This window comes from Nuphar pumila, chromosome 5 (assembly GCF_984573655.1).
Source record: "Nuphar pumila chromosome 5, dmNupPumi1.hap1.1, whole genome shotgun sequence".
In the NCBI taxonomy this organism is placed as follows: domain Eukaryota; kingdom Viridiplantae; phylum Streptophyta; class Magnoliopsida; order Nymphaeales; family Nymphaeaceae; genus Nuphar; species Nuphar pumila.
In genome coordinates this window covers 12,568,542-12,582,440 of record NC_143253.1, presented here as the reverse complement: position 1 = coordinate 12,582,440, position 13,899 = coordinate 12,568,542, and the positions used below count along the sequence as shown (strand labels likewise).

The following is a 13,899-nucleotide window of genomic DNA, read 5'->3' as shown; positions in this document are numbered from 1 at the left end:
CGAGTTGAAACTTCCCTAGCTTGCTGAATCTAAATCCTTCTCAAGGAATATGTGAAGATAGGAGCATATGAGAAACTCGCGATTTGACCCAATGTAATTTGACCCACCGAAATCCCAAAAGAGGAAAAAGACAGGAAGTTCAAGATGAGATTTCCCAAAAAAAAATTGCATGGAATCCAGTCCATACCCCCTTTCTCACCCGATTTCAAGAGAGAGAACTTGTACTTCAAAATCGACGTTTGAGGGTTGCGGCTATCGCGAGAAGGAGAGCGATTCCATCAGCCTCAATTCCGGCGTTGTGGATTGTCTCACGCAAGGGAAAGCACAGGAGAAAGGGGGTTGCTGGTGGCTGCGGCTTTCCGGCGACCTCCACCTCTCTGACGCACGCCCACACGAGAGAGAGAGAGAGAGAGAGAGAGAGACGGGAGAAGAGGGACTGAGTGAAGAGGGTGAAACCCCCTCTCCACTCCCCTTTTATCGGTTAACCCCCCTCCCTTCTGCCAAGAGGCACGGGGTCGGTTACGCCCTGCGTAACCCCCCATTGCCCCTTTCTTGCTCTGCAAGGCACGATTTTTGAAATCGAGCCCCCCCCCCCCTTTTCTTAAAACTACAGTCCGATATCGGGTTTTAAAAACCCTACCGGGTTACGGATCCGGGTCGGGTCCGACTCGGGTCTAAGAGTCCCTTTTTTTTCGTTTTAATGAGAGGGCCGGGTCTGCGACTCGGGATCCAGACCCGGGCGCTATTCTAGACCCGTGCCTCCCATTCGATATGGATCCATAAATTGGATCCAAATGGATCCAATCATGAATCTCCTAAAAAAATACTCATATAATATATAATTTTATATATATTTAATCATTTATACATGTATATATAGGTTATTCTACCTATATCCATATAGATCCTATCTGGGTCTTGGATCCGGAATGTGGATCCCAAACCCATATATGCATTATATACACAGCTATCACTTGAATAATTCGTCTAATTAAAATTTTTGCACTTATATAAGTGCATATATGTTTTACGAGATAAATATATATATAAAGACCCCTTTATGGGTCCCGGATGCACGACTTGGATCACAGACCCAAATCACATCGTTATGAAATTTTATATTATAAAATATTTAAATAAATACCTAAAATTTTGTGGTTATTACACAACACGGGTTCACTAGCATTCACTGGCATAACACAATTGCCAAAAGATCATAATTATTGAGTAATATTCATAAGTGCATTTCAATCTAGAAGTTAAGACAACTTGAGATAACATTCGACGTATCGCACCATCACGGTGACAGGGTCTTTGGCCAAGATACAACTAATGACACAAAATATGGCATTCAACCAATAATCATTGTTTCATCTGGTACTAGCTCTCACAGCCAAAGCTCTAATACCCTTTAGGTATGAGCCACAATCACAATTACGTCTACGTACTCTCAGGTATGGACAACTAAATATTATACTGGTACTTGAGTCTAGGACAAAATGTGACAAATACAATGGTAGTCAACACAAAGGTCAACCTAAATTATGTAGCACAGATCAATATTCAATATTCAATCAGATACATAAGGTCAATACCCAATCATATGAGCCTGTGCTCATCAATACCAGAACACTTCCTGCAAAAGATTGCACAACCAAGTTCCTTGGTTCCATTGGTTCCAACACATGTCAAATACATCTTGCACATATCAGAGATCACATGATTCAAGGATAATCGATTTCATACATAAAAGCATAACAGAGGAGTTAACCTTACATTTTCAAGGAACGACCCTGAGAAGAGTCCAATCATTCCATAGCAATAAGAGGAGATGCATTCAATAACAATAGAAAGAGATGCATAACAAATAGGAGTGGACCCTCTTATTCTATGATCAACCTAAGCATAAATTTCAATCGAATAAGCTAGGAAAGGTCCCACTGACCATTTCACATCACAATTGGATTTGATCCCATAGAGCCCAAGCTCAATCACCTTAATCTGAACTCAAAACAACACCTATAAACCATTCAAAAGCAAAAGAGTTGACCTAGACTACTCAAAAGTTGACTTGGGTGCTGCAGGAGTCAACTTTCAATCAGCCAAGGTCGACTCTACAGACCCACCCATTGGATCTAGGCTTGAGATGGGCTCTAAGAGAGGTTTTAGAGAAGGCTTATTGAAAGTGAACTTCACATGGATCTCTCCTATTTGGATATGAGTAGTTTTAAGGACATGTAGAGGTCTTTGTAATTCTTGTTTCAGTTTTGCTTCAATATCCAATGCGTATTCGATAACCTTTTCTAAGGTTGTGAGATTGGATCTTGGGACCTATGGATGATTTTGAACAAGAGAATGAGTGAGTTTGTATAGGATCTGGTTGGTTTAAACGATGATTTGGGTTACAGTTGGTATTTGAATCATATTGAGTTAGTATAGGTGATTGTTGATGTTGGTATGGGTCCAAGTCAGTACTAGATTGGTCAAAATAGAAGTATTTGAGCTGATTTGGTTGATTGAAGTGGCAACATTGGGTTTGGGTCATTTGGACTAAGCATTCAAGTGGTTGGATATAAACAGCATTTGATGAGGTTGTATAGGATGGTGATTGGACATGGGTGGAATCTGATTGGGTCATAACTGAATCTAGATTATAACATCCTGTTGGACTCAGATAGTCAGATTTGATTGGGGTTGGTTCTGGATCAGGGATTGGGAATAATAAGTTTGGTATGAACCCAATCGAATCTCATAATATTGTTGAGTTTGGTCTTGACCCAATTTATATTGAAAACTGAGCCTATGTTTGTGTCCAGTCCAATAAAATCCTGTTTGAGTAGGGTACGATGGATTAGAACTAAAGTTTTGTTTTTAGGTTTTGATCCAATTAACTTGTGTGGGGACTTGTATTGTCACGACGAGTAAAATTTCAATGGATTTTTTTTTTTTAAACACATCAGAAGGCTTTCGAATCATATAAAAGCAAATACCCGTTACTAGGTATTTAGGTTATAAAAACTGATCCCAAACACAAAGAGTTTGCACACACATGCAAAGTGTCATTTCATTTATAGTTTGTCAAAAGTTTACTTATCACCACCATGTGATTATATACAGAACAAAAAGAAATTTCCAAAATACTGATAAAAATGTCTCAGATCCATCCATTCAGGTTCCCGAGCCTCATGTGTTGGAGTCCATCTACCTGCTTACTTTTGGGTACGTGAAAACAATTTAATAAGTAGGGTGAGACTACAAGTGTTTCATAGGTCTTTCACTCAACACGCTTGAGTAGTATAAGAGTGTAAGTACAGTTAAACCATATGTTTTTTTTTTCTTTTTCTTCAAAACACAAGTCTAATATAAGCCAACAACCTACCCCTCAACGGTGGCAAAACTATTGTATCATACCCAATTATTTAAGGATTGGGGGGGGGGGGGGGGGGGCACTCATCAAGGTGTCAAGGAACCAAATGCAATGTTTTTTTTTTATTGCAAGCACATATCTTATTTATTTACATTATAATCTCCATTATCTTTATATGATACTAACAAACATGTTTATTGTTTAGATCTTGTTTACTTAATCGAGGGCACAACTCCTCGACGTCGCTATGGGCTCTCCGGAGTACAAGGGGGTGTAGATTCCAATAAACATTTTTGTGGATTTTAAACCTCAAGAGGACACGAAGTCGCATGCATCGAGATTCGAACCCAAATTAGGACTCAAACCTTAGTGTAGTGTGGTTGTCACTACAAAAATCCCCTAATCTACGTGGGGGAGAAAAATAGGTCCTCTCAGACCGTGACGAGCTTTTCCAGGACTCCAATTAGTGGTCTCCTACACTCTTGTGGTGGGAGACAAGGCCCTTTAGACCTTATGACAAGAGAGGGTGGTGTATGTTCCCCCGGAACACGGGGCCGCGTGTTCAGGGGTTGGCACTCATTCAGCTGGTTATGTACGGAGGAAGGAATATTGCAAAACCCAAGATCTTCCTCCGTACATAACCAGCCAAATGAGTGCCATGTGGCACTCATTCGGACCCCTGAACACGCGGCCCCGTGTTCAGGGGGTAACATACAACCTGCTCGGTTATGACAAGCCCAAGAGTTCACCATCAATATCAAACCTACGGATGATGTGTAATTTAGTGTAGATTTCTTAATTAATTTCAGTTTTCATGTGATATACAATTCACAAGGTAACTCTCCCTCGTTCAAGGGACATAACCCAATCATTAATTGCATATTTCAGTTTCAACATTCATGGCATAAATCTATACTACCATCTATGCAATATAGACAATTTGAATAAAAAAAAAATCAAATGATTCATTCTCTTAATGTCATAATAAAGATGCAATTCAATTTGCAAATCCAAACTTCCAACAAGCCACGAGTCAAACAATTTCAGAATTATAGAATGTTGATTAAAAATTTCTCAAAACTTTTTGGGTAAAAGATTCAAGAAAGAACTAAAACTACTTTGTTATACATACAATTTTTTTTTTTTTTTGCAAAAACACATATTTAATACATGCTTGATAGTTTTTTAAGAAACCCAATTTCAATAATCATCTTCCAAAATCTTTCAAACATGAAAACTAAGTGTTCAACACTATAAATATGCTACAACACAAAGAAAATCCCAAGAATTGCCTCCCACAACTGGCTGAACTTTGCTCCACTCCGAGCCTCCACGTGAAGAAGAAGAGGTAAGGAGGTGTAGGAGGGGCCTCACAAAGGCGGTATCAGGTTGGGGAAAGAGAGAATACAAGAGGAAATGGGAGAAAGAAAAAGAGAGAGAGAGAGTGTATGCTTAACTCTTAAGTTTTAAAAGGCTTTAAGTGGCGGTTTTCAGCCACTTGCCCTAATTAAATAAAACGTAAAGGCTGAGCTGGGGCGGTCCATGACAACTGCCTTGACCAAAAGACAATAATGACTCTTAAAAAAAATTAAAACCCCCATGGGTTCTTCTCGTACCCAAATTGCCCTTTATAACCTTGTAAATAACAAATTTGTTCTAGGTTCAGAAAACCAAACTCTTTTAATAAAATAACATTCATGTCCCTTAGACAAATATGTTCTTTACCTTTTCAGAAATACCAAACAAATCCTTTTCCCAAATTACCCTTCAACAATGGTGATAATGATAGTTATATCCCCCCAAAAAGAGTGGATCTGATCCGAACCCAATTTGGGTTGAACGAAGAATCCAAACTTACCTATAAAATATTGAAATTTCACAGTAATATACAAAAAGGAATCATATGATTAATATGCTGGGATTTTTACAAGGTTTACAAAATCAGGGGTGTTACATGTGTTATATTCGATATTTGGACTATATTGGGTATAGCTTTGACCTCAATAATCTAAATAAGGACTTGGCTTATAATGGGTTTGGTTTACGAAGTTAATTGGGATCCAAAACAAGGTTATGATAGGACAATGGGGGCTTTGGGTAAGGGTTTAGGTTAAACTGTATGGAATTGGGGTCCACACAAGAGTTTAAATGGGTTAAAGGGACTTAAAACCGTTTTTGAAACTCTGAACTAGTTCCAAAATTTAAGTTCGAAGAGAGAGAAATAGCGTAAAGACTAAACCAAACCTATTATGAGCCAAGTGCTTATTTAGATTATTTAGGACAAAGTTATACCCAATATAGTCCAAATATCCAATATAACACAAGTCCCCACTCAAATCAATTGGATCAAAACCACTTCGATGTAAATCGAGAGGGCTCAATTTACGAGAAAACTATGTTACCCTACTCTTATAAACGAAAATTGAAAGAAAGCAGGAAAAACATGAGCAAATTGCATAAAATTCAGGAAAATAACAAATTAATCATCCAACCTATGATATCTCATAAATCCCTATAATGAGTATTTATAGGAAAACACGATAAACCCTAGATCTACTTTGGATCTTAGATGGATCCATTACATAAAAAAATGCAATTCTAAAAAAATCCAAATAAAAACCTTAAACTAAATTAGACCCAAAAGGATCTTTATAGACCCAACTCTTCAGCTCTACTCCTACTCCTGCATCAGTTTCAAATAAAAAAAGTATTTGAAACTTTTTAAGTCCTCACGTACCTGTACCTGTACCAATACCGCATACCCATACCAGTTCATGTACCCATTTCTGGCAACTATGGTCCAATAGCAGATCAGGTCAAGGATGCACTCCATGGTATGGAATTGTATCCACACATCTCTATCTTCATGCCCTAATATCACGTCCCCTTGTGGGATTTCATATTGCAGGTTGTTTTCATTAAATCTGATTCAGTAGATGTGATCTACATACTCTATTTAGTGAAAATTAGGGTGTCACTGGTTAGGGTTTGGTGACAAAGGAAGAGGTCCGATTAATTATTCAGGTTAGACTCCTCAGGTTTGGCGAGCATATGGATCTCTGTATGGTTTATGAAATATCATACCAAACCGGGGTTTGACCCAAGTTCTAATTAAGATCCATAAAATTTCAATATAAAAAGCATAAAAGTTATTACTTCACCAAGTATAAACCATGTCTGGTTTACATAACCCTTGTCAGACCCGAGTATGGTTTTTCCTTCAAAAATCTGGTCAGATCCAGTATCAGCAACTCCTGTTCATATCCGGGTCCACGTCCAGATCCGCCCACTTCTCATGGAGGCCCGACCCGTTGACACCCTTATTTGAGAGTGAACTGCCAGCTCTCCCGTCTGACTGGAAGCTTATTCAGCAGAGCAGGAACACAACTAAATACAGCCCCCTTTATTGCAGAAGTGGGTGTCATATTCAGGCCAAGTTGTCGTATTCATTTCAGGTTTTGAATTGTTAACATTGGCGCTTCCTTGGTCCAATTCAGACACACTATTTTTATGAGCCACACGTAACAACAAAGCAGATACAATTGGATGACTCCCAATAATTAAGCAGCTTTTCTCAGATCCATGTTCTGACCAGATTTGAACCATATCAATAATATCTGATAGAGGGTTGGTGATTACAAGAATGGGCAGTCTGTCACACAATTCAAAATCATGCAAGGCTGTGGGTGTGGGTTTATTCCTAGGTTCATGAACCATTATTTGTAAATTTGAATAATAGAAATTGAATCGGAATCCAATCTGGATAGGTCTGACATTCAAATGCTCCATATCCAGTGAGAGGCTGGTCGCCTGGGAATAATGGGAGGCTCGCAAGAATGGAATGATGTCTGTGGCAATATCTTAACCGAGGGATCTCGGGTTCGAATCTGGCGGGGTTACCTCCTAACTTAACTATCTTAAAAGCAGAAAAAAAAGCAATACCATAAACCAATATTGTTCAATTCAGATTCTATATTGAATCAGTTTTCATTAAAAAAAAAAGCAGATCGGCCCAAGTTGAATAGTTTTGAAATGGTTTATTTAAAAAAAGATTTAAAAAATTCAATAAAGAAAAATATAAAATGATTCAGCCCCTATTTGGGCCGTATCATGCTGATCTTGCCCTATAAAAGCAACATAAAAATGGAACAGGAAGTCACGTAAAATGATAAATTGAATACGCAGTTTAAACTTTAAACACAAATTTGTAAGCTTTTTGACAAAAAAATGTCATCATAATATGAATATGAATTACATAATAAAAAAACAAATTTTAAAATGAAAAACACTGCGTTTTCGACACCAAGAAAGATGCAAAATTTTATATTAAAAGCGCCAAGCTGTCCGTTCTTTGGAAGCTAGCTTCCCACCAAGTTTTGGAAGGGAGAACAGGCAAAACAATTTCATATTCCCAAGAGTTTCTTGAGAAACGAGCTCCTGAAAATATTAAAAGCTTCCAGTAACTATGGTCTATAGTCTATACCAGACAGTTCTGGTCTTTCTGGATACTGGTGATTACGAAAGGAATACCAACTGTGACCAAGAACCAAAACCGAGGAAAAAAAAGAAAGCCTTGGAAAAGCAATCCAATCATGAGAGAAACTATAGAGCCACAAGCTCATTGGCCCAAATGCACAACATCGATATTCGTCCCACCAGAATACCAAAATTAGTTTGTTCCCATAACACGTAGCATGTCAGTGTTTGGCAAATCAACCGGTCAAACGATTTTGCCATCACCCCCCACTGCACAATCCATTCGCCCAAAAAACACAATAAAATGGAGAAGAAAATTGTACCAAAGAGCAACACAAATGCCTGCTTAAACACACTCAAATGTAAGAAACCAAGATCTGGTAGAATCTGAAGAATTACAATCATACATAACCCCAAAATCTGACCCCAACATGGCGTCCAATTTCTCTCCTTTTTCATAGCCATAACTCTTTTGACATATTCTCTGACTTCCAAAGCTTGGAAATAAAAGAAAAATAAGAAACAGATGGGATGCAATGAGGAAAGGAAACAGAGAACTAGGCAACAGACGAAGAACATATGCAATGGATGCAAACCACACGCAAACAAGCAGAAACACAGGCAAACATGTAACAATGCAAGGGCGCAGGTACATGCGTAAAACAAGCATGTTCAGAGACAAACACACGGTTTAAGCGAAACGCAAACAAGGACTAACAGACTAAAAGGACCATTAGTGCCTGAAGTGTGCAAATACATGAAGTAGAAAAAAAAGACTGCATGACAAATACATGGGGACTTGCCGAGGCAATCAGGAAGCTGGTTCCAGAGAGTTTTATACAAGAGTATGACTTGAAAGAACAGAATGCTACAGATGCAAGTACACAACAGACATCGACAGACCGTATGAAATAATGCAAGACTGATACTAATAAAAAACTGTAAAATTATGCAGAAGCCATGGCAGAACAAGGGTTCCCATTTACCCGATTGATGACCAGCTGCACCTGGAATTGCCCTCGTTCTTATTGCATCAAGAAGCACTGAACTTCTTGAGGTATGTCAAGAGTTGGAGAGCACATCCAATGCCACAGTGACACGATTAATGTATTCCTGATGACAACATGATGTGAAGAAAGAAGCTGCATCTGTGAACATTGAAGTACAGAGCAGGCAACTTCTGCTCACTTCCCAGAAGACCGGTCTACCGACCTGTGACCCATTCTGCAAGCTCATGTTGCAATGATAAAATTAGTACTGGCAGGTTATCAATGATAACCTGACTGCCTCTGACGAAACCGGACTCCGACTTCCGACTGCAACTCCAACTCTGACGATGCTGACATAGAAGCCCTTCACCTTAAGGACCTCTGACACTGCTGCCAACCTTTATGAAAGTAAGGCAACCGACACATGCATGTATGCAATCCCCCGACCAGACACGACACACCCAAATGCATGGACTAGTTAGCATTACAAGCATAACAATTACCATCAACCTGAAACGACCCTGCTCACAGTCATATGCACCCACTGGGCAGTCTCTTTAATGAAGTGATCATCTGATGATAAGCATTCATCAACAAAATCCTTGCAAAACAATGACTGTCGGAGCAAAGGAGCAGCATTGGCACTCAACGTGTCTGCCAGGTCCCCAAGAACACCAACTGCAGCCTTCGTTACCACGTCGTCCCTGCAAGACAAAGTGCAACAAATTGCAGGATAGATTCAGTAATTTGCCCACAAACACATAAAAAAGAAGAGAGTAACCAACAATAGGTGGAAAACATGAACAATACTCACATGTCTTTTTCTTGATATATGTTGTCCAAAAATTGGAGGATATGAGGTGCATAAGGCAGCAGTAGCTGTGTTTTGGGAGAATTCTTGAAACCTTGAAATATCCCCGAGTATGCTTCCAAGATCCCATTTCTTAATTGATTGTTGTACTCAATTTCATCATCAGCACTTGCAGGTTGTAATGACAGTTCTGCTGCACTCTGGAGCATGGGCATTGCATAGATTAAATATTTGTCGAAATTCTCACCTATGGCCAATGCTATATCCCCAAAACATGAAAAGATTGGCGGCTTCACAGAACGATGCAGTTGATTGCTTGACAAGTCCTTTAGAAGTTGGGTCATAATTCCATCACAGTAACGGAATAACTTCTCATCCAAAGCTCTACATATATCACCAACCACACCAACCGTAATGGCACACACTTGGTATTCTTCAAAATTCTGAAGACCCATTTCCAGATATGGATAGAATTCTGGCATATACTTGTCAAAGTCAGCTCCTGTTGCATATGCCAGAGCACCAATAGCAAGTATTGCCTCCTCATGAACTGTGGCACTTCTACATGCAAACACTCTGAGGAAGAGAGCCATCATCTGATCTGCATACTGCAACAGACCATACTTTGTAGTTTCTGAAGCACCCAGCTTCTGGATAATGACCTGTAAGCACCCACAAAGAAGACCCTGTAATTCATTCTGTTTCTCTCTCTCCTCTGACGACAGGTTTTGCATCTCAAGGGTCTGGTTAAGTTCCATCAAAAAGACAGGAATAAGCTGCATCACAGTGGGAGCAGTCTCTTCTGTTGAACACCTAACAACTTCATTCAGTGTCTCACAAGCAGAGGTGCGTAAGCGAGATTCTCCGGCATCTTCTCTATGAGCAGTATTAAGAAGAGCCTCAACAACGTTTTGAAAGAAAGGTGTTAACAGAGAAGAGGTGCCCACATCATCAGAACCTTGAGCAAGAAAATACAGGGCACCACACACCTTTTCGGCAATATTTGGGACATCTTTCATACCCTCAATTAGAACCGATAGGATGTGAGGGAAGTTTGACTGTGTAATCACGGGGGTCTCCATACTTGGGCCATGAAGGAACTCAAAGATTCTGCCCAGGGTCCAGGCAGTGGTATCTTTTACATGATTGTTCTCATCCTTCATAGCATGAAGCATGAACTCCAGGGCAAGGTTGACAAGCGGAGTGAGCTTATCAGGAGATGGACCCTCTAGAATAGAACCAAAAGCATAAGTGGCTGCTTCCCTTCGTCTCCATTCTGGTTTTGAGATGTTCTCTTCAACAAACGGCATCACAAGTGGGACGATATCATCTCCAACAGTCCGTGCAACCAATCCCAAGCATGTCCCCCCAGCCATTGAGAGATTCCAAGCCCCTTCATCCTGATCCTGGTCTTCCTCCTGCTTCAAAAGTGTCTCCAACAACATGGGAACCAGTGCAGGAAGTGCTTGCTTGATAAAATAAAAGCAAGGAACATCAGAGTCTCCACTAAAATCACCTCCGCATTCCTCCAATATATCAATCTCCTCATCACATATAGAACTCCAAAATTCAATAGCTTGAAGAGCTACAGGCTCTTCATCCTCCTCCACAGCTTTTGCGGTGATATTGAACACATCTTGTATGTAAGAAACAAGCTTATCATAGTACATTGATGAAATGGAAACCAGGCATTCGAATGCGGCCAGACGGATCTTCACTTCTGGAGAGAGAGTTGCCTCGCAGACAACCCTCATGATGTAGTCCCTTTCCATATCATTCTCAAAATTTGTCCTGGCAAAGCTCAGGGCATTATAAAGTGCACGGGTGGCAGCAAGCCGGATGTCATTACCCTCTGTCGAATTCATACCCTGAACAACAGCTGTAAGTATTGAATTTACTTCATCTTGCACAAGTATTTCAGGGGAAATTTCTTCACACAAGTACCCAAGAGTCTCCAGAGTGGCCTGCTTGACAAGAGCAGGGACCTGGGCTTGTAGACCTGAAATATTCGATGTAAGTGTCCTAACAAGCTCATGCCACTGGCTGTTGCTCAACTCGATGCCCGCAATCTTGGCAATGACCTGTGATGCAGTAGATCGGGCATCGAGTGCAGGTGAACTAAGGGTCCTAAGCAAGCACCCCTTGATTTGAGCCTTCACTGATGCATCTAGGGACAACCATCTTTGAACCAACTCAGCTTTCCGCTGCAGTTCTTTGGCATCCAATGCGTTCTTCAGAATCAGACCAGCAAGCTTACGGCTGTCCACAGGTTTTTCATCATTGGCTAATTCTCCAGAGAGAGATAACAAAAAGCTAGGAAAGTTCTGCTCTTGAAAATGCTTGAGACTTTCCTCAGCATGCTTTCGCACATTACCATCCACAGACTGGGCGTTTAAAAGGATCTGGGTCACTTCCATTGCCATTGTTTATCTGCAAGGCGAGCTGATATTACTCAAAGATTCAAATCAGAAGAGAAAAAAGAAAAAGAAAAAGTGCATGATGGTATGAAAAAAATCTGGATTAAAGCAAAAAAAAAAACACTCATGTTGGGCTATGGCTGCTATACACCTTTTGGAGACAAAATTAGGCAAACAAGAATACAGGTCATTTGAGGAGAAAAGAACATATGAACAAATGCAAATCTTGAATTTCATGATACAGTAACAGAAAAAAGTCAAGTATGCACTTGATTTACAGACTAGCACACAACAATTGAAAAACTAACCATAAAACTATTATCCAACAAAACTTCCAAACAAGTTTATACAATAAAACAGAAAGGAACACAAAAAGTACTAGATATAATCCCTTACATCGAACACCAATGAAGAAAATTAGCAAAAAACATGCATATGAACGCAATGCACTACCAATCTTAAACCAGTCCAAAGGGCGGCTCGGTAACAAAAGCAACAGACAATCACAAGATAACAACAATTACACAGCGGTGAAACAGATACGAACCAGAAGAAACCCTATCAACACAGTTAACACAATCCACGCCCACTGAAACCCTAATTCAGAATTGGTAAGCAAAAGCAAGCCCAAGGAACCTCGCAAAGATGCGCCGAATAGTCGAATCAGAAACCATTTTGAATCCAACCCCCTATCCCCCACTCAAACTACGCTCCCCCAAAAACAGATTAAGCCTACATGCTTTTCGCCCGATCTAAACCAAACCCTAGACTCGTCACCGGTGACGATGAATAACAAAAAAGAACGCGAAACCCTAACCAGAACAGTTATCACCAAACCTAGATACCCAATCCCTCACTTTATCATCCAAACCCTAATCTTCAACACATCCCCCCCCCCCAAAAAAAAAAGTTTCCAAACCCTAAAAGACGTGCCTTTGATCGGGAAATCGCACGCCTGATCAAACCAAAACCGCGACAAGGCAATCCCAGAACCAACAAAAAAGGGAAAAATCACCAATCACAAAATTTCCGTTTCTTTCCACCAAAAATGAAAGATCACACTCAGAGAAGGGGAAAAACAAAAAGAAATTGTTCTTTCTCAATCAGACATCGTGAAAAGGGACTCACATGAAAGCCGCGTCCGTCTTCCAATCGCGATCTCCCCGGCGGCCGACGAGCGCGCGCGCGAGAGAGAGAGAGAGAAGATGGCGAGGAAGACAGTAGTTGCAAAGCTGGATTTGTTTTTCTTACTTTTTATTTGCTTTTTTGTAATTAACATCACACTCATATAAATATCAATATTGTTAAAAAAAAAAAGTCACCTTTCTTTATGCGGATGGAACCTACCACCCCCTCACCATCCTTTTTATAACCATAATTAAGACACTCGGGTCAATAAACGGATCGGTAGTTGCCGGTTCGAATCGGACATGCTGCTGACTCCATTCGACCCGGTATGGTTAAGAAGTAAGATCTGGTTGACCAGATTTCTTTGCTAGAAACAATCTTGACGAGCTCAATTAACAACTTGTTCTGCTCATTAAAAGCTCGTTTAAACTCATGAAATAGGGTTCGACAAGTCCAACACAAACAGTGAGCGTTTGGCTCGGCTAGACTCATAAACTATTTTATTTTAAAACCTAACCAATGCGGACATTTTTACCTAGTTAATATATTTAAATGACATTGCAAAATTTAAGTGCACAACAATCACACGTATTCATGATACATTCATGTGAGACGTAACACCAATGTATATTCATGGCTAAAATTGCATGCACATCATAAACATAATCAAATTTATAATATCAGCCCAAGATCTAATTACTAACTTGACTA

At 39.9% G+C, this 13,899-nt stretch overlaps 1 protein-coding gene across 1 annotated transcript; it reads right to left on the bottom strand.

The window, feature by feature from the left end:
- Positions 1-8,557: 8,557 nt before the first annotated feature.
- On the bottom strand, positions 8,558-13,320 carry LOC149836820 (importin subunit beta-1-like). The gene is made up of 3 exons (XM_090005595.1): positions 13,189-13,320; positions 9,647-12,073; positions 8,558-9,536 (listed from the first exon to the last, which is right to left on the bottom strand). The coding sequence occupies exons 2-3, from the start codon at positions 12,064-12,066 to the stop codon at positions 9,338-9,340; spliced, it is 2,619 nt and encodes an 872-aa protein (XP_089861721.1). The 5' UTR covers positions 12,067-12,073; positions 13,189-13,320; the 3' UTR covers positions 8,558-9,337.
- Positions 13,321-13,899: the final 579 nt, after the last annotated feature.

Bases quoted from the DNA above. Each gene is read 5' to 3' on its own strand.
- LOC149836820 (XM_090005595.1), bottom strand. From the start codon at position 12,066: ATGGCAATGGAAGTGACCCAGATCCTTTTAAACGCCCAGTCTGTGGAT. The intron at 9,537-9,646 runs GTGAGTATTGTT...TTTGTCTTGCAG, and splicing joins ATATATCAAGAAAAAGACAT to GGACGACGTGGTAACGAAGG.